The sequence below is a fragment of the Chelon labrosus genome (genome assembly GCF_963514085.1).
Source record: "Chelon labrosus genome assembly, chromosome: 19".
Taxonomy (NCBI): Eukaryota; Metazoa; Chordata; class Actinopteri; order Mugiliformes; family Mugilidae; genus Chelon; species Chelon labrosus.
The window spans coordinates 25559782-25585753 of NC_140352.1; the positions used below are offsets into that span (position 1 = coordinate 25559782).

Here is a 25972-nt window from a genome sequence, read left to right on the forward strand (position 1 = left end):
ATAGGCAGCAAATCTTTTGCCTTGTAATAAACTTCCTGTAAGACCACATCTGTAATCATTATTATTGATTCTTTGATATTTTCTGATTTAAATCCTACTTGTTTGTTTTTTCACTGCCTTTCCAAGGCTGTGATAAGTTGGGGTTTAATACTTTTATTCCTGCACAAATTGCTAGGCTAACAATCTCTCAGATGAACAGAGAATTTAACTGGAAACAATCTAATCCTCATTTTCAGAAAAAAAAGCAAATTACCAAGTCTTCAAATGTTAAACAATTCCATTAAGATAGCGGCCTGCTGGATTTCCATTACTCTACTACACCTACTAGTAAATTATTTGCCCTGTAGAAATATCATTTCTACCAAAAACAGCGATTGACCTGGTTAGTGATGTTGGACTGCTATTATTTTGAACACAAATGTACATTTGGTAGATTTCTCCTTTTAAAAAATGAGGATTTCATTTAAGTGATTATATTGTTATTTATTAATTGTTATTTATTACTACACAAAATGCATTTGTGTGCGTACAAGCTTTGTCAAAAACAATACTTTTAGTGACATATTCTGAAATCGACAATTAAAAATTAGGTGTAAAATCCTAAGGCCTTGTGTTTACACGGAAGTAAATTACTCTAGAATGTCAGCGAATCCAAGTGTTAGCAGCCCCAGTAACAACCTGGCTGGATTGTAAACCTGATAATTATCTACTCTGATGTCTTGGTCACACATTAGTCTCATTGTCATAACCCAGGACCGGAGCCAGCCATCTCTCCACAGCCTCTACACTCATCTCTTTTCTCCTGGCGTAGTCCTTCACCTGCAGACAAGAACAGAAGGAATACAAGTTGATCCAGATATTTTGTCCAGGGTAGCATTTGGATTATTCTTCCTATCTGTGTTATTTATTTGTGAGATTAGTTTATATTCATCTGCACTTTTTGTTCCAATTCCTGTTTGCCTAACTGTCCCTAGTGCAGGCTATTTTAAAATGAGGCCAAAAGTGTCTGTGAAGATTCTCAACTCTAGACTGAAGTTGTGCATAGAGCTGACACTTTATGGGAATAGATGTTAAGACTATTTTGTGCCTGATAAGTAGGTAAATGGCCTTGTTTTTATATAGCACTTTTCTTCTTATTGGTACTCAAAGTGTTTTACATTCACAGACGCATCTATCCATTGAATCTGTTGTTGTAGTCAACTACACTGGTGTGTGAAAGCTTCCATCTCTTATGTTTTCCTTTTGACTCAGGTTTGATCCACAACCTTCAACCAGTAGGCTTTTCTATTTTGTTACTAATGTGACATCACTGGATATCATGTTTTTGTCTGGGTCCAGTTTGATTTTGCTGACCTTGCTAACAGAGTCCTGAGAATTTTGGATGTGGTGCTGAGTATTCCCAACTAACAGATAGACTGGTGATATGTGAAGATGAGTCTGACCGGTTCCCTCCTTGGTTATGTTGGGGAGTGCATAAATACAAAAGGGGTGGCTTTCCCAGTGTACAACCAGTAGTACAGTTGTTGGTGAACTGCCTTTTCCCTTTCCAGTTACTGAAGAAAGTTTGTAACGTTCCTTATCATAATTGTTAATGGTTGGGAATACAGTGGCCTTTGTTTTGGCTTTTTTTAGACCTCAGTTCTTCAGTGGTACTGCTGGTGGCAGTGAGAAAGGGAAAAAAGTAGTAATATTATACATGTATATATGGGTTGCAAAACTAAGTGAATCTCTAAGATTCTAAGTTAATTTCAAGGCCAAATCAGAGTCCATCTGTGTTCAGAATCAGTCTAATTACACTTAGGTGTGGTTCAGTGCCAGTTTTTATTTTGTTTTTTTAAATCCCATTCTCATCTTCAGAAAATGTGCAAGATGGCACGGGGAAACAAGGTTTCCGAGCGCCTCAGAAATCCACCTCTAAAGAATAGAATCAACAGTCAGATTGGAAAAAAATGGAGGCGATGACAGACGACTGTTACTCTCCACAGGAGTGGTCAACCAACAAAGATCACTTCAAAAGTAAGACTGAGAGGTCAGAAATGACCCTGGGCAACATGTAAGTAACTAAAAGCATCTCTCACATTAGCTGATGTTGATGGTTATGAATACACCATCAGGTGAACACTGAACAAGGACAAAGCCAATGCTCTGCAAAATGAACATTTCTGCCTGTCTGCAGTTTGCTAAACATTATGTGGAAAAGCCAGAAGACTATTGGTAAATTTTCTTTTGGACAGACAAGACCAAAGTTAGCCGTTATTGTTGCACAAGGGGGGAGGGGGTCACACCAGATATTGAAAACCAGGGTTCTCATTCTTTTGCAACCCACAGATCTGTACAAATTATTTATTTGCTTGAATAAACAAACACAAAAGCGTAATATCTGTATTTCATTTGTTTGATTGGGATCTCTTCGTCTACTGTCAGGACTGGAAATTGAAATCTTTAGTTGAACTGTGAAAATCCTTATGTTTTGAGTCATTTTTATACAGACATGTAGAACATTCTGAGGAGTGCAAATACTTTTAAGCAGCATTGTATATATAAAAACATATTCTCTCACAACTGCACAAACCACCAAAGACCCAAATTGCTTACTAAAATGAAAAGCTGCAAAAACGGGGTCCAGCTAGTGATAACTTTGCAGGGCACACTGCAATAAACTATGGTCTGAGATGTTCAAAACAGACACCAGGCGATGACAATTAGTGGCTTGGTGTGTCACAGCTGCAAAGAAGTAACACTGAAACCAACACTCTCTCTAAATGACTTATGGTAGTTTAAGATGTGGATGATTATTTAAACCTGCTCCCTGGTGATCTTTCCCACGGCGAAGTATGAGGCCTGAGGATGGGAGAAGTAAAGTCCAGACACAGAGGCAGCAGGCGTCATGGCCAAGGACTCCGTCAGACCAATACCTTCACACACAGCACACATACATGCAGTTTTTACATATACATACAAAAAGTATACAAAAAGGAAAACAAACACCCCTGCCTTAACACAAAAACATGCACAACTACATAATACACAATATGTCCAAGAACTGCTAACAAGGGAACTACATACCAAGGAAGCATATATTGTTTAGTGTCCGGGATCAAAAACAAGAACCACAACATTTGACATCTGACAGATGTTAACTTTTGAAGATATGATAACTACATCAGTAGTGATAAGTGTCATGAATTTGAAATGTATTAATTTGTTTTCCCTTTGAAAAAAAAAATCACTTGAGAAACTGACTGAAATTCTGTGAGAAGAATGTTACGTTATGTTACAATGCATTCATTTAAAATCTTAATAATTCAAGGTAGGGTCACAGGGTTAGGTGATTATTACCTGTGTTCTAAACACTGCCATGAGTAAAGAGACTTTGTCAACAATGTTTGAAGATACTGTGGAGTCCATGTTAGTATTTTGGGCTTGGTTTATGAACAGTGCTGCCAATGAGTTCTCACATCATGTTGCACTGATAGAATGTGATGTTTGGCATGAAGTGCAAATAAATGCCAGTATTTAAAGAGCGCTTGGAGCTCGTAATTCGACTTGAGGAGAGGTACAGTAAGTAAGAACAAACTAATTTATGCAGTATGGGAGGACAAAATCTAACCAGATCTTGTTACAAATCAAATAATTATGGAAGCCTGTTAGGTCATAGACAGGTGTTTGGTGCCGTATTGTGGTTACCAGTTTTCTCTTCAATGCCAGCCAGGCTCCACATGATGGTCTTCTCTGTGTGGTCAGGCTGGCTGGGGTAGCCAGCTGCAGGTCTGATTCCCTGGTATCGAACTCTGTGGAGGTCCGAGGCCTGCAGAGCCTCATCAGTGCTATAGCCCCACAGTTCCTTACGCACACGAGCATGAAGATCCTCAGCAATAGCCTAAATGAGGAGGTGACAAGTAAAGTTGATGATAAAAGCTGCTCAGAGTGCTGGCCTTCATGTTGAAGAAAATGGTTAAAGGCTCCAGCATGGTAAACAGTCTCAGACAAATAACTATGCATGAATATGACATTTAATGTGTGTAATCAATTAAAAAAATAAAGGAATGAAATATTGTTATTTGCATGTAATTAGATGAAAATTCTTAAATTGTACATACAAACAATACAGGATCAATTTCTTTGTATTTAATGTCTATATAACTTTATATTCTGGAAACAGTATGAATGCCTGAGAAAATATCCATATATCCACTATGGTTGCCAGGCCCTCATAAAACCTCAATGGATAGTACTTGTAAGAAATCTGTCCCTTGATCCTGGTAGCTTGAAAACAAACATTTTTATCTTTGAAATTCAGAATTTGAATGAGTCTTGGCTGCAGCTGTGTTTAATGTACTCCCTACTAGCATAGTGGTTCCAAACTCAGAGCCTCCGCTAAACTTTTTTCCAGCAATGTGCAGTCCACTTCCTCATTTACACGCTCTCGCAGATGAATGTGTCTCATGCCCGGCCTTTTTGATCTTGCCTTGTAATCCAACTAATGTCTTCATTATGGACAGAAAATTGGTTTAAAATACACTGTGTCTGTTAATTTTAATTGCTAATGATACTGAAGTTTCTATTTCTGGAGCAACTATAAGTAGTGCTGAAAAGTTAGAGAGAAATTTGCCATTTAAGTTTTAAGAAATTAATACTTACAATAGTATAAGAAAATACCTTGTCAGTTCTTTTGATCCACTGTGTTATTATCATAGGCTTTTAGAGATTAAAACTTTAAAAGTGCTTAAAACCCACTGTAAGGAAACCTTTAATTATGAAAGCAAAAAAATATATCATAGCATTTGCTCTGTTAACATGGTACTTAAAACTAGTTTTTAATCAAGTAATCTGGGTAATCATGTTGTGAATTTCATTCCTGGATATAAAAGCCCTAAACTTAGTTGCCAGCTGTTGAAAGAACATCAAAATTATGTTCTAGGACAGGGATGGGCAACTGGCGGCCCGCGACCTCACTCGAAGTGGCCCTTGGATTAATTTTTGAAAATTATAAAATTGTGTCCTCTGCAGCACTGAATGACACAGTTGGACACTAGATAGCGCCTCTAATGCAGACGCCGCCTCGTGCACGCTTCCACCGGGTCTTCTCCACCAGTAAAGAAGAGACGTTGAGCCGTGGCTAAGAGCGAGGAAAGAGAAAACTTGATCGAGAAAATCGTGTGTGTGTTTCAGGTGAAATGGGAAGAAGATTATCTGTTCACAGAATTTAAAAGCAAACCTATGTGCTTAGTGTGCTTAGAGACGTTATCTGCCATGAAAGATATCAATTTAAGTTGCTGCTACAACACGTTGCACAAAGCTAAATACGAGAAGTATACTGAAGCTGCAAGGGCTGCTATCAAAGTGGACCTCAAATCCAAAGTGCGCAAACAACAGTGACTTTTTACCAGTGCCCACTGCTGGTAGTGGTGAGGTAGAGTGGGTATACAGGGAAAATGTTAAACTGTTTCTTAGTGTGAAACTGCACAAATTAGTTCTTGCAATTAATGTTTGTCTGCTGTTGTGTAGCTTTCTGCCATCCTTGAGATGGATGGTGATTTGTATGTTTTATTTTCATGAGCCCTTTGCACTGAAAAAAAAAAAGAAAGAAAGAAATAGCAATAAGTGTTTTTTGTTTGCTTCAATAAACATATACACAAACATATTTAAAATGGCAGTTTCATCATATCTGGTTAAGTGTGTAGTTCTATGTGGCCCTCTGGTAGTGTTGATGAAAAATTGTGGCCCCCTCCATCATTTAGGTTGCCCATCCCTGTTCTAGGATGTCAGTTTTTCAGAACACAACACTGTCCAAAGTCAAAGAGTTCCAGGTTTTCCAGGTTGCTAGGAGACCCTGCACACAGTACCTCAGTCAGCCGGTCAGCCAGAGCTTTGATCATGATGCTGCTGTAGTCATCACCCTGAGCCTGGAACTCCTGACTCAGCTCCTCAGCTCCAAACACACCCACAGCAAACACCCCAATATAGTCAGTCACAGCACCATCTAGCGGGGCTACAAAGTCAGACAGACACAAGTAGGGGTCTGAACTGCTGCTGTCCTTCTCCACCTGCAGTGCGCACACACAAACAAAAAAAATAATTGTGTGTATGTTGAAATATGGTAATGCAAACTATAAATGTCTGCTTTAATCTACAATAAAGTGAATAGGTCCAGCTGACCCTGCTGCTATGAGGTAGATGTATGTGTAAATCACACACAACTTCAAGCTGAGTCCCTCACCTGCTGCCGTAAGCCATGGAAAGTGGCAATGGGCTTGGTGCTTCTGCACTGTATGACATCATCTTGGTAAACTCTGATGTCATCCCCATCACTCTGGGCATGCCAGAAGCCCACCAGGCCCCGTCCCTTCAGACGACAGCTGTCAATCATCTGATGGAGAAGTCGCTGGGCATCATCAAAGAGTCGACTAGCTTCAGAACCTGCACAGTTATGTCAAAAATACTCATTTATAGTGGAGTAGTTACTTTACAGCATATACATTTTACTAATTAACTTACACTGTACATCATGGGAAGACCCCAGTAGTCTAGGCCTATAGTAGCCCTGACTAGAGGCCTTACACACAAGGAAAGTTTTAAGCCTATCCTTAAAAGTAGAGCTTATCTGCATCCCAAACACAAACTGGGAGTTAGATTCACAGGAGAGGAACCTGATACCTTAAAGTTTTGCCTCTCAGTCTAGATTAGGCTTTATTGTCATTGCATATAGTACCAGTACATACACAAAAAAATGCAGTATATCCCGAGGGAGGGGTGAGGGAGGGATGGATGGATAAGTTAGTTAGCAGGTAAGTAAGTAAGTAAGTAAGTAAGCAAGCTTTGTAATTAATTAATGTCGATTTTAATCGCCTAACAATATTTACCCCAAAAAGCAACATTTTTTTTAATTTAAGTGGATTTTAGTAGACGACTGAATGGAAATGGAAAGTGGAATGCAAACCTTTTTTTTTTTTTTTTAATTAAATTTACCTTCCATCAGTCCTAGCAACGTGCTTTCATCCGATTCCTCCATTTTGGTAGCCATTAGCCGAGCTCTGAAGTGTGCATCAGTGTAATCGGCAAAAGTCAGTGCATGAGTATACATACATACATATATGTATATATACATACATACATATATGTATATATACATACATACATATACACACACACACATATATACACACATACACATATACAGTTTGAACCAGATGTTTACATACACTGTGTTAAAAGATACATATACCTTTTTTCCTCACTGTCTGAAGTTAAATCAGACTAAACCTCTCCTGTTTTAAGTCAGTTAGGATTACCAAAATTATTTCTATTTGCTAAATGCCACAACAACGAGAGAGAGGATTTGTTAGAGAATTTTTTATTACTTTCTTCAAAGTTAGAAGTTTATACACATTACCTTAGTATTTGGTAGCATTGCCTTTAAACTGTATGACTTGGGTCAAACACTTTGGGTACACAAGGTTCTTGCAATAGTCTGCTGGAATTCTGGTCCATTCCTCCTGACAGAACTTGTGTAACTGAGTCAGGGTTGTAGGCCACCTCGCTCGCACACGCCTTTTCAGATCTGCCCACATACTTTCTATGGGACTGAGATCAGGGCTTTGTGATGGCCACTCCAAAACATTGATTTTGTTGTCCTTAAGCCACTTTGTAACTACTTTGGCAGTATGCTTAGGGTCATTGTCCATTTGGAAGACCCATTTGTGCCCAAGCTTTAACTTCCTGGCTGATGTCTTGAGATGCTGCTTCAATATTTCCGCATAATGTTCTTTCCTCATGATGCCGTCTATTTTATGAAGTGCACCAGTTCCTCCTGCGGCAAAACAGCCCACAACATGATGCTACCACCCCCATACTTCACAGCTGGGATGGTGTTCTCAGGCTTACAAGCTTCCCCCTTTTTCCTCCAAATGTAACAATGGTCATTATGGCCAAACAGTTCCACTTTAGTTTCATCAGATCACAGGACATGTCTCCAAAAATTAAGGTCTTTGTCCCTGTGTGCATTTCCAAACTGTAATCTGGCTTTTTTATGTTGCTTTTGGAGTAATGGCTTCTTCCTCGCTGAGTGGCCTTTCAGTCCATGTCGGTACAGGACTCGTTTCAGTGTGGAGAATGACACTCTCTTACCAGCTTCAGCCATCATCTTGACAAGGTCTTTAGCTTTTGTTCTGGGGTTGATTTGCACGTTTTAAACCAAAACACGTTTATCTCTGGGACATAGAACCCGTATCCTTCCTGAGCGGTATGATGGCTGGACATTCCCATGGTGTCTATACTTGCGTATAATTGTTTGAACAGATGAACGTGGCACCTTCAAGCATCTGGAAATTGTACCCAAGGATGAACCAGACTTGTGGAGCACCACAATTCTCTTCCTGATAACTTGGCTGATTTCTTCTGATTTTCCCATGATGAACAAGGAAGCAGTGTGTTTGAGGTGTAGCCTTAAAATACATCCACAGGTGTGCCTCCAATTAACTCAGATGTTGCCTGTTAACCTATCAGAAGCTTCCAAAGCCATGACATCATCATCAGGGCTTTCCTTCATTGTTTAAAGACATCGTAATGTTTGTGTATGTAAACTTCTGACTTTGAAAAAAGTAATAAAAAATTCTCTAAGACATCCTCTCTCTCATTATTGTGGCATTTAGCAAATAGAAATAATTTTAGTAATCTAACTGACCTAAAACAGGAGAGGTTTAGTCTGATTTAACTTCAGACAGTGAGGAAAAAAGGTTTATGTGTCTTTTCACACAGTATATGTAAACATCTTGACAGGGCAAGAGGGGAGTTTTTTTTAAACTTATATATAGCGTCCCTCTCACCATCTTGGGTTGGTATCTGTGTCATCCTCAAGCTCGGGTCCTCTGGTGGAGGACTGGGAGTTTGTGTGTTCTGCACAGTATCTTAGCTGTTCCTCGGACTGTGCTCTTCTGGACTGAGGCTTCTGATGTTGTTCCTGGGATCTGTTGGAGCCACTCCCCCAGTTTGGGTGTCATTGCCCTGAGTGCTCCTACTACCACGGGGACCACGCTCGCCTTGACCTTCCACATCTGCTCCAGCTGTTCTTTCGACCCTTGGTACTTTTCAACTTTCTCGTGTTGCTTCTTTCTGATGTTGCCGTCTGCTGGTATCGCCAAATCTATCACCACCACCTTCTTCTGCTCTTTGTCTACCACCACCATGTCCGGTTGGTTAGCCAGGACCTGTTTGTCAGTCTGGAAGCTGAAGTCCCACAGAACCATGGCCCTGCTGTTCTCAGCCACCTTTTGTGATACAACCTATTGGGATTTGGGTACTTCTATTCCATACTGGGTGCAGATGTTCCTGTACACTATTCCAGCCACTTGGTTGTGTCTCTCCATGTACGCTGACCCGGCTAGCATCTTACATCCTGCCACTATGTGCTAGACTGTCTCAGGGGCATCTTTGCACAGTCTGCACCTTGGGTCTGATCTACTCTGGTAGATCCTGTCCTCTATGGCTCTTGCACCTAGGGCCTGTTTTTGTGCTGCCATGATCAGTGCCTCTGTACTGTCTATAAGTCCAGCCTTTTCCATCCAGTGGCAGGTCTTCTCGTTATCAGCTACTTCAATCTGACAGGGATGCATGCCATGTAGGGGCTTATCCCTCCAGGTTGTCTGCGCCTCTTCCTCTGCACTCTCATCGGGTTTCTGTTGCCTGAGGCATTTACATAGTAGTTAATCCTTTGTGGCCATTTTTCTGTTGTACTCTTGGATTTTTGATGTTTCAACCTGGATCGTGGCCTTGATGCTCACTAGTCCCTTCAGAGCCTCTGAAGATTCAGTTGTGTTATACTGAAGAACCAATTGGGCAAGGCTGGCCCACTGAAGAGTGCACCTGGATAGCGGACCTGATTGTCATGGTGCTGAATTTTGAATGTTCTGAATTTTATTTTTTTTTGTATGTTTCCTGTTTTATTTCGTAATCAGTTTTCTTTACTTCCTGTCTGTCCCTTGCCTTTTGTCTTTAATTTAGTACAGTGCTCCCGACCGTGATACTTACTTTTCACCGTCATTCATAGAAGCATTTGTACATACGAAAAGATTTAAGGATGGTCACCCAAGATTTCAAAATTTTAAGATCATACCAACAGTCTTGTCGTTGAAGATCTTGGGGAATCCTCTGTTGGGGTATTTTCCTCTCAGCTGCCACACATCAAAGAAAGGCTTCCAGTCAATGAAGGCCATCACACTCTTCAAATTGTTCCACTCATACACACGAGTGCCCAAGAACTGAGGACGCACTAAAACATAAAGACAAACAGAAGGAATATGACATTCCTGAACACTCACGTTCCTTCTTCCACCACTTAAAGGGGAACTACTGTTTTTTACGACCTGGACCTTATTTCTGGCATAAAATACGATCATTTACTCACCCATATAGCTTTGGTGTCATTTGGAGTCATTCGGGCGATATTTAGATCTGCGTATATCCATATAGAGGTTATTTAGAGGCTGCAACGCATTATTTGCTGCGAAACTCGTTCATTTCACCAATATTTTGTTATGATTCGATATGATAGTGCTATTCCCCGTTGAGTCCGGAGTTACCCTTTAACATCATCCGGGGTCTGTAGACTGACCTACTAACCTCTGACCTGGATGATGTCATCTCTGAGCGCTGCGTGGGGTGCTTACCTGTAATTTGCTACTGCTAGTTTTTTTGCAACATGGCTGAATATTTTTCAGATTCTGAGGTTGTGGACAAAGACTTTGTTTATGGTGGATGTCCTTACCGTTTTGAGCCAGAGTATACGGATGAGGAGCTCGTTAAAAGGAGGATGCGGAGGCAGAGAGAGGAACAGCTGGCCAAAGAACAACAAACCGATGCACGTTCGCGAATAGATAACAGATATATAGATAAATCCAGACTAAACGGGTAATGGCACTAGCGTATCATAACAAAATATTGGTCACTCCCCAGTCACTCCCATTATATGGATATATGCGGATCTAAATATCGTCCAAATGACTCCAAATGACACCAAAGTTATATTGGTAAGTAAACGATCGTATTTTATGCCAGAAATAAGGGCCAGGTTGAAAAAAACGGTAGTTCCCCTTTAAATTGATTGTGCCATATCTTTGCTTTCTTGCCATCTTGCACAACATATTGGACACTTTTATTAAAAAGTTAGTCTTATAGAATCTAATATAAAAACACCCCACATTGATTACAATGACATATAATGTGTCGGAGTATCTGGGAATTTAGTTTTAACGACTCATGAATTCTTCTGTGAAACCTCACCTGGTCTGGGGAGAGAGAGCCAGTCTGAATATAAACCCTTCTCTCTGGCCTGGGAAAGAGAGAGATACCGACGATCCTAAAGCCATGCACAAAACACAGGGAGATGGAGAGAGAATTTGATTCATTAAGAAACCAACTATGGTCTACATTAAAATACACTAGCAAACACGCAATCCAGCCACCAATATCATTAATATCAGCTTTTTCAATGAAACAAAACAGAGAAACGTACAAAAAAATAAATAAATCTGTTGATCTTGAGGAAATATTACATGAGTACAAAAAAATGCATAAAGCATCATTAAATATCATGTACCTTTATGAGATTGCCTCTTAACTTCTGTCAGTTGAAAACACCTCTCTGTCTGTAAAACTTAATATTAATTGAGGGCTTATATGGAACATCTCAGTTCTCTGCTCGTACAGTACATTATAGCATAGACACTTTTCTACTCCAGTAGGTAAATCACATGTCATTTCGCATGACAGAATTTTATTTGTTATTTTTTTCTCCTTAGTGAATTAAGGAAGGCCAGATGCAAAAAATTCAAATAAAATCTGGCCATAGCCACAGTTTTTTGGACTGTGTTTAGTCAGAAAAAGTAGCAGCACTGCCAAACCAGAGATGATGCAGAAGGCCAGAACACTTTCCTCAAAAGATGAGTAAAACATCAGAAGCATTTGTACACATTAAATATTCATTCATTCATTCATCTGTAACCACTTGTTCCTGTTAAGGGTCGCAGGGTCTGCTGTTGCCTATTCCAGCTGTCATCGGGCGAGAGGCGGGGTACACCCTGCGCCAGTCTATCGCAGGGCTAACACAGAGAGACAGACAAGCATTCACACTCACACTCACACCTACAGCCAATTTAGAATCACCAATTAACCTAACAAGCATGTCTTTGGACGGTGGGAGGAAGCCGGAGTACCCGGAAAGAACCCACCCAGACACAGGGAGAACATGCAAACTCCACCCAGTCGGCCCATGGATTCGAACCCGGGACCTTCTCTCCATGAGGCATCAGTGCTAACCTCCTCGCCACTGTGCCGCCCACACAGATTAAATATAATTTCTTTAAACTTTACTTTCCTACATGTTCAGTCAAGACCCATTTTAGCTTTTGGTCAATGAGAAGGTCCTTTTTGTTTTCATTGCCATTTTCCCATTTTCTATTATTGCCGTTTTTCTATCATCATTTTGTTTTTGATACATATGTACTGTACTGTAAATATTTTTAGTCAGTTTTCTAGTGTCTTATTCTGCAGATCTGCAGTTCCATCCATCTGACAGCAATCTTGGTTTCCTCACTAATTGTGGTTGGTCAAGTTGTGATCACTCAGGAAAGAGAAGAAAAATGTCTAAAAATAGATTTCAGAGTTGTCACTGTGCACCATTATTGTTAAAATAAGAACATTCATCTAGAAACAAAGGAAAAAGTTACGATTTTTTTATTTTAATTTACAGTCTCTCATGTGGATGCGGCATTGGTCTTAAAGACGTCAAGGTGGGACATTGGACACAGAAAAACCTTAAATTTCTTTTAGTGTCAACTCTGTAACTCTGTTGGGGTAGTAGTAATTCTTACCTTCAGGGAGTTGTAGTGATCCTGCCTCATCTCTTCATACTCCTCTTTTATGTCCTCAAAGTAGTCCTCTTTCAATGCCTCATCTAGCAGTTGTGAGCACTGAAACAAACAAGAAGCTGATAAATATAAACAATGGTTTGGACCATAGTAAGCACAAACCAGCTTTCAAACCACACTGCAATCCATTGCGTTTTTCCTATTGCTCCTGAAAGCATCTCTCCCTCCCTCTCCTCCACAACGCTGCCTCCCCCCAAAACCCTCTACACACACACACACCACTCACTTGAATGAACTTACTGAATTTAACCTGACGGAGAAAACAGCTATTGGTGTTGTTCACTAATACAAAATTGACCAAAATTGGCCAAAACCCAATGTTTGTGCTCATGATGTTTTCAGACCATGGAGATTTAGAGTTATTAAAAGAGATATGTTCAAAACCCGGAGGAAACGAGTCCAGATGTAACGTAAACTAGCTTAACTTTATAAGCACTAGCTAGCTAAATTACCTCAAATGTTAACAGCTATACATTTTGTTTATTCGTACTTTATTTAGTCTTATGTGCATTTATCCATAAAATGCCACATCTCAACAGCTTATGTTTAGTATTCCTGTATGTGAACTGATGAACTGCACAAACTGCTGCCATTTGTCACTAAATCCAATATCCACGTTATCACGGATTAAGGACTGCTACAAAATACATGCTCTTATTGTATGTGCAGATATTTCATATACTGAATAAATTATTTTTAATAGTTGGGAAAGCATCATAATTAGGGGCTTTTATTAACAGTGGACTCCGCCTCCCCCATGAAAGTTTAATGAAATCTGTCTCAAAACCAAGAGTAAACCAGGGTAATTGGACTTGTATGGTTTTCTTGAAGACATGTCTCCAGTCACCCAAGTAGCTGATCAGTAGTGGGGAGCAGTCGTTTAAACAGAAACATCTTTGGATGTTGTCCACCTGGGACTTGCCTGACTTTACAACACAGTCTTAACATCTGTTCCAAAAAAGTTTCACCCCATTCACATCTTGAGTTTGGAATTTCTGGCCAATAATGGGTTGTTATTGGCCAGAGATTCCAAACTAGAGTAGAGTGTAGAGTATCATTCATTGGAAGACGGATAACGGGATCAAAAAGCATTCCTCCAATTACCGGTAAGTAGCTAGTCATTAGCAGACCCTAGTCATGTGACTTCCAGGTAGACAACCACCACAGACTCCCCACTAGTATTTTAAAACTGAAAAAGCTACATGGATGAATGGCAAAACATCTTCAAGAAACCCTATAAGTACAGTGGCGCTTGTTTTAGCTTGTTTTTGTACCATCACCTGAATGACTGAGAACCTTTACAGACATTTCTGTATGTCTGACTAGGGCCCACACACCACCATCTCTGTTCAACTGTGACAGATCTTAGAAAAGCTGCAGTGAAGCCGACATTCTTACCACAACCACACTCCTGGAGGCATCCAGGACATGGATAACTGGACAACTGTAGTGAGGGGCTATCTTCACTGCTGTGTGTATCCTACACAAAACAAATTACCAAAATAAGCACTGAGCAAGAGAGGTACCGCTTTTGTTAACTAATGGTTTAGTTTGTTTAGTAATTGTTTTATCTATTCAAGAACATAATAATGTGTGTGGCATTACTTTGATGTGGTGGCACCGCCAATCAGCAGTGGTGTTGTCATTCCCAGTCTCTCCATCTCTTTGGCAACATAAATCATCTCATCCAGAGAAGGGGTAATGAGACCAGACAAACCAATGATATCTGTAGTAAAAGAGCACACAAACAACTGTATTATAAACTGGTAATATCTAAGTTGGCCATAAGTATTTGTTTCAACTGTATTTGTCAAACTTTGGATTGACTAAAGTGCAAGTGGCTGACGAGAGATGCAAAAGTGAGTGATAAATGGGAACAGAAACATAAATCAAGTATGTAAATGAAAATAAAATCATTTACAGTACCAGTCAAAAGTTTGGGCACAACATCAATGGTTTCTTTATTTTTATTATATTCTACATTGGAGATTAATACGTAAGATACCAAAACTATGTAGGAACACATATGGAAATATGTCGAAAACAACAAAGTGATATACAAACCAGAATATGTATTAGATTTTAGATTCTTTAAAGTAGCCACCTTCTGTTTTGATGGCAGCTTTGCATACTCTTGCCATTCTCTAAATTGGGTTTAGGTCAGGTATTTGTGGAGGCCAGGTCATGACAGGCGCAATTTCATCATAGTGTCTGATAGTTTTCGAGACTGCTTTTCAAATAAATTCAAAGTTGTTGTAAATTTCCAGATCTACTGACCTTCATGCCTTAAAATAATAATGGTTTGACATTTCTCTTTACTTGAGTGGTTCCTGTCATACTATGGATTAGAACATCTGTTGAATAACTACCCAATGTATAGAATTATGTTCTAACCCTACCTCTGGACAACCCAACTGATGGTGTCAGGCACAAATTCCCTCTTGAGAAGGCACACTTGTCAACTGAAAACCAATCTAGGTGACTACCCTCATGTATTTAAAGCTGTCATCAATGCAAAGGTGGTCATTAAAAAACAAATCGATATGAGCTCCTCATAGTTTTGGTGTCTTAAGTATTAATCTATAATGTAGGACATAATAAAAATAAAGAAAAACCATTGAATGAGAAGGTGTGTCCCAACATTTTACTGGTACTGTATATGACAAAGAAAAGATTACATACAACCAAGGATTTTGTTTCTGAAGCTGCTGAACCTAAAGAGCAAAATTAGAGCAAAGAGCAAATGTCGGTTACAAACAGCTGTACATGTAACTATGTGAGAATTAAATTTCTGCCCGAAAAAGTGCCTGAAAACGATTGTATTGATCAAAATGTTGCATACAAATAATAAAACACAGTGGAAGCACAGTCTTGTGAGGAATTAAACTACATTATGTTCCACCAAGAACTTTTCCCATCTGGATTTTAACAGTTGAAGATGTCTAAAATGTCAGCAAGTTAACCAATATCACATGGCAGAAGAACAATTTTCTTCTTTTGCCAATTTTAATTATGGATGTCAGCATTTCCAAAGATATATAATATGAACTCTGCATTTCATTTAATACCTGCTTTTTGTGTGACAGCTTCTCTGAGGATCTGATCACAGGGAACCATTACACCTAAGTCGATCACTCTGTAAGAAAGCAAACATCCACTATTATGTAGGAAAGAATTCTTTTAAGAAGTATTTATTGTAGTTTCTATTCCATATATGTGGGTCTATAATAAGCATTATTATTATCACACAAATCAGCAGCGGCATAGTAGAACTTCTGCAGTGGGACACATTACTGAGAAATATAAATACACACGCACACATACTGTATATACACTGATCAGCCACAACATTAAAACCACTGATAGGTGAAGTTAATACCACTGACCGCCTTGCGACAATGCCATGTCATACCAAGAAACATTTGAAACTAGCATTCGTGTGGGTGATACTTAAATATGTACCACCCACCTAGACCTGCAGGCACCCCCCACCCCATAGCAATGACGCTCCTTGATGGCAGCAGCCATCCCCAGCAGGATGCAGCCTGACACAGGCACATAGACAAAAACAGTTCAGGAACAACTCAAAAAACATGAAAAACAGCACAAGGTGTTGACCTGGCCTCTAAATTCCCAAGATCCCAAACTGAGCAAGTATCTGTGGGATGATCCACAGAGGCCCCTCCCCTCAAACCATAGGACCCTAAGGCCCCACTAACTACATTCTGTTGCCAGACACCACAGGAAACCTTCAGAAGGCCCCTCATGTCCATTCTCTGATGAGTTACAACTGTTTTGGAGGCACAAGGGAGACCTACACAATATTAGGAAGGTGGTCAAAATGTTATGCCTGATCAGTATATAAAACATGCTACTGTATTTGTACATATCTGGAGGTGCAAAAGTAAGTGAGTTCCACATCTGGTGTGACCCTAACAACAAAACATCTCTGGTAACGTCTGATCATCAAAACATGGGTGCTAGGCGCCGGGTCAGGTTAGCTCACAGGGGCGGCATACACGGTCGCAGCGGCTCAGGACTAACCCTCCATACGACCATGCAATTTCGTTGTACATTGTATAATGACAAAATAAAGCACTTTACTTTTTATCAGTTGTCTACAGCAGCTTGGAGGAACTTTGGCCCATTCCTAAGTACAGAACTGCTTCAACTCTGAGATGCTGGTGGGTTTCCTCAGATGGAAATCAGGCCCTTCTACAACATTACTATTGTATTAAGGTCAGACTTGGCAATTCCAAAACATAATTCTGTTCTTTTTTTAACCATTCTTTTGTGAAGTGACTTCATGTTTGGTCTCGTTGTCTTGTTGCATGACCCAGTTCCACTGAGATTCAGCTGACATTTAGTTTTAGGGTTTGCTGGAATGATTCAGAATTCATGATGGCAAGTCATCCTGGCCTGGATGCAGTAAAAACAGGCCGAAACAATTACCACCCCTTACCATTCTATTTTAATCTAAACTGACCACAGTTTTTTTCTCAACAGTCTTCTGCTTATCCACACAGCAAATGACAGATGGGCAGAAATGTTCTTTATGGAGAGTAGTGGTGTTGTCCATGCCACTCTGAGAAGGGAATTACATAGTTTTCTGGACCTGTTTTGGCTTATCCTTGCATGAGTGTTTTCTCAGTATCAGTTTTAGTGCTAGATGACTTAAATTTAGTTTGTGCTCCGTTTTGTCAGTCGTGGAGAGTTCCGATATCTATATTAGGAAATAATTTTGTAGGATATTTTCTTTTTTGCTCTCTCACTCTATTGGGCAGAAACCAAAGTCCTGTGCAAACTTTTTCTGATGAAATACAGAAGCCTGACAAAACATATGTACACTCAAAATAATAGCAGTCCAAGATCACTAACCAGATTAGTCACTGTTTTTGATAGAAACAGTATTTCTATACAGCAAATAATTTACTAGTAGGTGCACTAGAGTAATAGAAAACCAACAGACCCAACAGTCATTACATGCATGCTGTATTCTATGTAAGTTGATCATTAATTGAAAGGTGTGGAATCAATTAGTAAGATAATGGGGACTTCCGGTGAGGCGCGAGGTAAGATGGTGGCACAGCACTGAGGTCCTACATTTTACCCCCTACTTTTAAATTTATTGGGACTCGTGGTCTGTCTAACTTCAAGTTTGAATCGTAATTTACAACTCCATGAGAGTCATGACCTCGAAAAAAGAAACAAATTCCTCTAAGAAGACACAAGACTCCAGACGACGACACCAGGATAATGAAGCATCGGACGACATGGCTATGCTAATCAAGCAAACAATGGCTGCGGAGATGGAGATTCTGCAGGGAAGGGTGGCCAACAGTGGCGGACTGGCTATCGGGAGCACCTGGACATAATAAATTATAATAATATTGAAATCTTTGTATAATATTATTTAATTTAACCCTTATTTAACCAGGTAAAATCCCATTGAGATTAAGAACATACAGTTGAAACCAGATGTCAGAAGAAGCCATTACTCCAAAAGCAACATAAAAAAGCCAGATTACAGTTTGCAAATACACACAGGGACAAAGACTTTAATTTTTGGAGACATGTCCTGTGATCTGATGAAACTAAAGTGGAACTGTTTGCCCATAATGACCATCGTTACATTTGGAGGGAAAAAGGCTGAAGCTTGTAAGCCTGAGAACACCATCCCAAATGTGAAGTATGGGGGTGGTAGCATGTTGTGGGGCTGTTTTGCTGCAGGAGGAACTGGTGCACTTCATAAAATAGACAGTATCATGAGGAAAGAACATTATGTGGAAGACATCAGCCAGGAAGTTAAAGCTTGGACGCAAATGGGTCTTCCACATGGACAATGACCCTAAGCATACCGCCAAAGTAGTTACAAAGTGGCTTAAGGACAACAAAATCAAGTGTAGGAAGCTTGTAGAAAGATACCCAAAGTGTTTGACCCAAGTCATACAGTTTAAAGGCAACGCTACCAAATACTACGGAAATGTATGTAAACTTCTGACATTGAAGAAAGTAATAAAAAATTCTCTCTCTCATTATTGTGGCATTTAGAAAATAGAAATAATTTTGGTAATCCTAACCGACCTAAAACAGGAGAGGTTTAGTCTGATTTAACTTTAGACAGTGAGGAAAAAATATTTATGTGTCTTTTAACACAGTGTATGTAAACTTCTGGTTTCAACTGTATATGAACATAGCCAACGCATATAAAAATTGTCAATTAGTGATTTTGAATAGCTGGAAAATTTTGGATTTTGCTTTACAAAGGTGGACAAGGGAGCAGTGGCAGCACAGTCAGCACAAGTGCCGCAAGAGCTCCTGCTGTCACGGTTCAATGTTACAGAGAATAAACCTACACATCTGCAGTGCACCACCTGTGTACCTCTCACTTGTGGTATGATACTATGGTTGAGTGGTCAAATTAATCTGGTACCTGTTACATTAAAAATAGGATTGGTCTCATGTTTAGATGGATGCTGGAAAAAGCGTTCTACCCCATACAGAAGCCGATGATAGAGAATGGAAACATTTTATGGTCTCTGAAGGAGCAAGTCGTTATCCATGCTAAAAAATTTAGCACGGTCTCAATCAAGAGAGATAATATACAAGTTAGCTTGCGCAAGAATGAAAAGGAAAACGCGACCTGCCTCGCGGAGCTAACTACTTTATGGAGGAAGCTTAACGACCCGGAGGACAGATCCAGGAGGAATAGCGTTCGGCTGGTTAACTTGCGGACAGGTGCAGAGGGCGACGACCCAAGAGGCTACCTCCAGAGGATGCTCCCGAAGCTCTGCTGGAGATTTACTGGGAGCACCGGATTTTTTCCACCAACCCGTTGAGACTGCGGACCATGATCTTCAGGTTGCTGAGATATTCCGACAGGCAGGCTATAAAATTGATATTGCGCTACAGGAAACACACCTCAGACCAGAGGACATAGTCAGGGTGCAAAACCGTTTCTATAAACCTGTTGTATCAGCATCAGCTGATGGCACTCGTACGAAAGGCGTTATGATATTGATGAGACGTGATATTAATGTAACAATCGAAAAAAGCGGCTCTGGCAATGAAGGACGTTTAGTTTATTGTGGTGTATCAATCCAGGGAAAAAGAGTTGCATTTGTTAGCATATATGCCCCAACTATGTTCGAGACTGACTTTCTTCCAACTGCAGTTGCTGAAATTAATTATTAATTATATGTGGGCTCAGATATGAATGCCTTGGTAGATAATAACCTTGATAAATCATCTACAACTGTATCAAGTTCTCAAGAGTCCGCTTCTAAAGCACTGAACCTGTTTTTAAAGGATTTAGACTTGACTGATGTCTGGAGGGTACACAATCCGCTTGTTAAGGATTATACCTTTTTCTCTAGTAGACACGGCACTTTTTCCAGAATAGATTACATTTTTGTATCTGCTGGTCTGGTGCCGATGGTGCACTCTGTAGAATTTTTGCCTTGGCACTTATCTGACCATAACCCTATTATATCTACCTTTAATTATGGCAAAAAATTAAAATAAATTCTCTAGATGGAGATTTAACACAACCTTGTTAAAAAATAATGAATATCTGGCACAGCTTAGAACTAAATTAACAGAATTTATTATAGTAAATAGAAATACTGTCTCAGATGTGACTGTGGTGTGGGCCACTGTTAAGGGCTTTTTGCAGAATAATGCTATTTGGTTCAGTTCTCACCTACATAAGAAACGACTTCTACAGATCTTCTCCACACTTGAGAGACAGTGCAGGGATTTGGAGAATGACCTTAAAACGAATTATACTGAGGCTAAAGAAAATGAGCATAAGACAAAACAACAAGCAGAATTAAATGATTGGTTGAGGAACAGGGCGGAATATATAATGCATATTACTCAACACAAATATTATGCAGAGGGTAGCAGACAAAGTCATCTTTTAGCTCTTTCACTTAAGCAACAGGAAGCCAAGACAGCTATTCCAGTGATTAGATGTGCAAAACGTGGAGCAGTAACAGCAACAGAAGATATCGATGACTTTCCAAAATTATTTTAATGATCTATACACAAATGGTCAAGTCCCATTTGAAAGTGACCTAAACAGCTTTTTTGATAGAGCTCCCAACTTTGTCGTCAGAGGATTGCAAAATGTTAAGATTCCCCTGTCATGTTGATTGAGCCTACATAAAGCAGTTAAAGCAACAAATGGGATGCATGCCAGGTATTGATGGTATACCTATGGAGTTTTACCTAGAGCTCTGGGATATTTTTAGACTGATATGGTTAGAAACACTAAATTATGCTATTAACAAAGGTGCCTTTCTTAGAGATTTGAACACAGCCATGATCACAGTTATACCTAAGCCAGGGAAGGACCCCTTGGAGTGTGCCAACCACAGCCCAATTTCCTTGATAAATGCTGATCTTAAGATATTCTTGCCTAGTAGACTTGAGATGGTGGTTGGAAAGATAGTCAATTCGGACCAGACAGGCTTTATTAAGGGACGTCTAGCCTCAGATAACATTCGTAGGAAATTACTGGTGTAATCTGATTCTTTTAATAAGCCATGTAACTTGCTATGGCCTTGGGTTTTGGACAGGTATGATACTGGTGTGTGGCCACAGTGGGCACGTCTGATGTTGCTTACAGTGGTCCACAGTGTGCTCAGGGAGTTTTTGTGTATGCCCAGACACATGAAAAATTAGAGGGAACATTGCCAAACGCTACTCACAAAATCCCACGTGATTGTGGCCTGCTATTTCTCGATGCTGAAAAAGTGTACCTGTGGAGGGTTTTGAAGGAGTTTAGGTATGGTGATAATTTCATCAAAATGGTCCAGACACTGTATGCTAACCCTTCAGCCCGCATGTGTGTGGGAGGAGGCCTCTCAGAGCTGTTTGATATAAAACAGGACACACGACAGGGGGACCCTTTGTCCCCTTTGATTTTTACAATAACTATCGAACCACTGGCACACTTAATTAGAAACTCTCTTCAGATCGCCCCTATCACCGTGGGTGAGATGTCGCACTCAATTTCGCTTTACGCCGATGACACTTATCTACATGGCGAATGTTTCGCAAACTCTGCCTCATGCTCTAAAGATGCTTGAATACATTGAGAACTAATAGCACCAGTAAGGTTGAAGGACTTTCTTTTGGTGGGATTATCTTATAGAAATCTTATTATAGAAAATTGGTGCACTGCACCTTTAGAAAAATAACCTTTAAGAAAGCCGGGAGTCTTGAGTTGTTGTTGAAGTTGTGCATGGCTGTGGATGTGTGCCGCTGAACTGAGGGCATGTTGTAAATATAAAGTAAAAAAACAAACAAACAAAAAAAAAAGATGAATGTTTGCCGTTTGTTTTGGATGTGCAACAGATAAATCTGGTGGTTCAGGTGGTTATCGACCGGGCGCACCGGACCCTGTGGCCGCCGCCCACAGCTGGAGCTAAGCCTCGCGTCATCATCACTAGGGTCCACTTCTATCTGGAGAAGGAGCTCATACTTCGCTTTCGGAGGGAACGACAACTGGAGTACAAAGACAACAAGATGCTTATTTTCCCGGACTACACACCTGAGGTGATGCGGCAGTGGCGTGAATACACCAAGGCCCTGGGGATGCTGCGGGAGCCGAAGGTGGAGCACAGCCTACGACTTGCCAATTCCCCACACAGATATGACAGATAATAGAAAACCATGTAGTGGCGCAGATTTATTTGTTTATTTTTTTCCCAAGTGCTCGTGCCGCCCCTCTTGTGTCATGAAAAAATGCTGCCCTTTGCGGCTGCCCGGTTCGCCCGTGCCTAAAACTGCTACTGCCAGTGCCACGCACTGGGATATGAGTGGGGGTTCAGTGTCTTGCTCAAGGACACTTCGGCATGTAGCACATTCCAGGGATCGAACCGCTAACCCTCTGGTTCGTAGACAACCCGCTCTACCTACTGAGCCACAGGAAAGCACTTGTGGGCGCGTTGGGGACATGTTCAGGCTCATGGGTTTGTTTGAGTGTGTTACCTCAGGTTACAATGTATGTTCTTCATGTGTCTTGTTTTATTATATTTTTTGCATGTTTGAGAGGATACCAGTTTGCTTTTATTAAGGAGATAATGTCAGTATCTGATAACATAACACATGGCAGTATAAACGATAAATTTACATTGGTCTAATGGAATGTTAAGGGGTTGGGTCATGTGATTAAAAGGGGTCATGTCTTCTCGTATCTCAAGTCATTAAAACCAGTCATAATTTTTCTTCAGGAAGCACACATTAGTGTAAATGAGCAGCGCAGGTTGAGAGCAAATTGGATTTCCCAAGTTTATCAAACACCTTTTACCCGCAAATCTAGGGGGGGTTGCTATTCTTTTCTGAAAAAAAATACCATTTTGCCTTGATTGTATGACAGCAGACCCATATGGCATGTATTTGATGATATCTGGGCACATAAACTCCTTTCCGATAACGATGCTTAATATCTACGGCCCAAATATATATAATCCTGATTTCTTCCAAAAGGCATTTGATTTGATACCGGACTCTACCCCGAATGTCATTATTGGGGGTGATTTTAATTGTTATCTTGACCCGGTCCTAGACAGACTTTCTACAAAACCACCCCCTGCTATATCTTCAGTGGGAATTCTGAATGATTTAATCAGAACAAAGAATATGGTTGATATATGGCGACTGCAGCATCCTACAGATAAGGAATTTTGTTTTTATTCTCATGTCCATAAGTCTTACACCAGGATTGATTACTTTCTGATAACTACTGAATTATTGCCCAGTGTTACTAATTCTACTTATCATAATATTCTAATGTCTGATCACAGTCCAGTTTCAACTTCAGAAATATCGTGTATAGTCCAAAATATAGCTGGTGCTTCAACCCTCTTCTTCTGGAGGATCAGTCTTTTATTGAGTATATGACTGCACGCATAGACAAATTTCTTGTTACAAATGATAATGGGGAAGTCTCTGATTCTATTTTGTGGGAGGCCTTTAAAGTAGTTATGAGGAGCCACATTATTTCATTTGAAACGGCCAAGAAAAGACAACTTAATGGCCGCCTTAAGGAAATTGAAAAAATACTTCCAGTACTGGAAGAGGCTTAAAGATCTTCTCTCTCATACGGTGATTATGATAAGATCTTGAAATTGAAATATGAATATAATACTATTCTTAATAAACGTGTTGGAAGTCTTCTACTAAAAATTAAACAGAAATATTTTGAACTTGGAGATAAACCAGAGAAACTGCTAGCTAGTCAACTTAAAGGCGAAAGTGCTAAACAGGCCATTCACAGGATAAAATCTAAATCAGGCAGACTCTTAACCAATCTGAGAGACATAAATGCTTGCTTCAGGGACTTTTATAAGGAACTATACTCTAGTAAAGTAAAGGTACTGAAGAAGATTTCTGTACCTTTTTTGTTAGTTTAAATGCTCCCCAGTTAGATAGTGCAGCGAGAGATGACTTAGATGCCTCAATTTCTGAAACTGACCTCTTGAATGCTATTCGAGCCTTCCCCTCTGGAAAAACAATCAGCCCAGATGGCTTTGGCTGTGAATTTTCTAAATCATTTCATGACAAAATAGTTCCACTCATGCTAAGGATGGTGAACGAATCTATGAGAAGTGAGACCCTCCCCGGTTCATTATATGAGGCAAATATCTGCTTGCTTTTGAAAGGGGTAAGGGAAGCGTTGGACCCTGCAAATTACAGACCAGTTGCTCTCTTAAATTGTGATCTGAAAATAATGACTAAAGTCTTGGCTACAACATTAGGTAGGCATATTTCCATGATTGTACAAACTAATCCGACTGGATTTATCCCAGGTCAATTTTCTTTTAGTAATGTCCATTTCCTTTTAAATACGATATACTCAGTGCATGGGAAAAATACAAAGGCTGCTGTTTTATCTCTTGACGCCGAGAAGGCATTTGATCAGACTGAATGGCCGTACATGCTGAAGACACTGAAGCAATTTGGATTTGGGGAAAATGTTATTGAATGGGTGAAAATAATTTACCTTAAACCAGTATCTTCTATTCTCACTAATTCAAATACATCTCAGCCCTTTCAGTTACAGCAGGGTATGAGGCAGGGCGACCCTCTTTCTCCTCTTCCTTTTGATATTACCTTGGAACCACTTGCAGTAGGTATAAGAGGTCACCCAGGTATTCATGGTGCAAAGTTTGGTGATGCTGAAAGCCTTGTTAATCTGTATGCTGATGATTTATTGATTTGTTTACCAGACCCAATGGTGTCAGTTTCCAACCTCCTCGATTATATAAAATAATTTAGTAAATTGTCTGGGTACACAGTTAACTGGGACAAATGTGAGTTCATGCCATTGACTAACATGTGTCCTACTTTCTTGAAATATTTGCTATTTAAATTAGCTACTACTCATATTAATTATCTTGGCCTTAAGATCTCCAAAAACCCCAAACTTTTACTGAAATTGAATTTTTTGGACATGGTGGATAAACTTAAAGCCAATATTAGAAACTGGAAGTTGCTCCCTCTTTCAATGATTGGCCACATTAATGCCATTAAAATGGTTGAACTTCCAAGGTTCTTGTATCTCTTTCAAAACCTCCCTATTTATTTGCCATTACATTTTTTAAACAACTGGACTCAGTGATCCTGTCATTTGTTTGGGAAGATAAACCCCCTCACATTTCTAAAGCCCATCTGCAAAAGGATGTAAAAAATGGGGGTCTCGGCCTCCCTGTTTTTAGGCATTAATACTGGGCTGCAAATGCGAGGCCTCTCATTTTCTGGCAGGGGGTTTCTCCTTATGATGATTGTTCCTGTCCTATCTGGCTAAAGACTGAATCCATGTCTGTGTCACAAACTTCGCTCCCAGCATTGCTTTTTTCAATTGCACAACCATCCCACAAGTTGTTTGGCCACAATTTCGTTCTTAGTAATTCTTTGAAGATACTGACTCAAATAAGAAAAGTCCTTGGATTACCAAATGTTTCGATAAATGCCCCCAATAACAGGCAATCACTTGTTTAAGCTAGGCTTGACGGATGGGGTGTTTCTGGACTGGAGAG

General features: G+C 39.9%; 1 protein-coding gene across 2 annotated transcripts in view; it reads right to left on the reverse strand.

Annotated features, from left to right (window-relative positions):
• Positions 1-284: 284 nt before the first annotated feature.
• The window catches only part of mtr (5-methyltetrahydrofolate-homocysteine methyltransferase), a 56071-nt gene continuing 30383 nt past the window's right edge, over positions 285-25972 (reverse strand). Inside the window, exons 23-33 of one of the 2 annotated variants that reach the window (XM_084567712.1) lie at positions 15992-16059; positions 14529-14649; positions 14322-14403; positions 12867-12965; positions 11278-11353; positions 10112-10267; positions 6221-6420; positions 5847-6047; positions 3688-3880; positions 2803-2915; positions 285-819 (exon numbers count right to left, since the gene is read on the reverse strand). In XM_084567712.1, coding sequence (XP_084423838.1) covers positions 724-819; positions 2803-2915; positions 3688-3880; positions 5847-6047; positions 6221-6420; positions 10112-10267; positions 11278-11353; positions 12867-12965; positions 14322-14403; positions 14529-14649; positions 15992-16059 — 1405 coding nt within the window. In that variant the 3' untranslated portion in view covers positions 285-723. The remainder of the gene's footprint in view (positions 820-2802; positions 2916-3687; positions 3881-5846; positions 6048-6220; positions 6421-10111; positions 10268-11277; positions 11354-12866; positions 12966-14321; positions 14404-14528; positions 14650-15991; positions 16060-25972) is intronic. The other variant, XM_084567711.1, reaches the window with a different exon arrangement.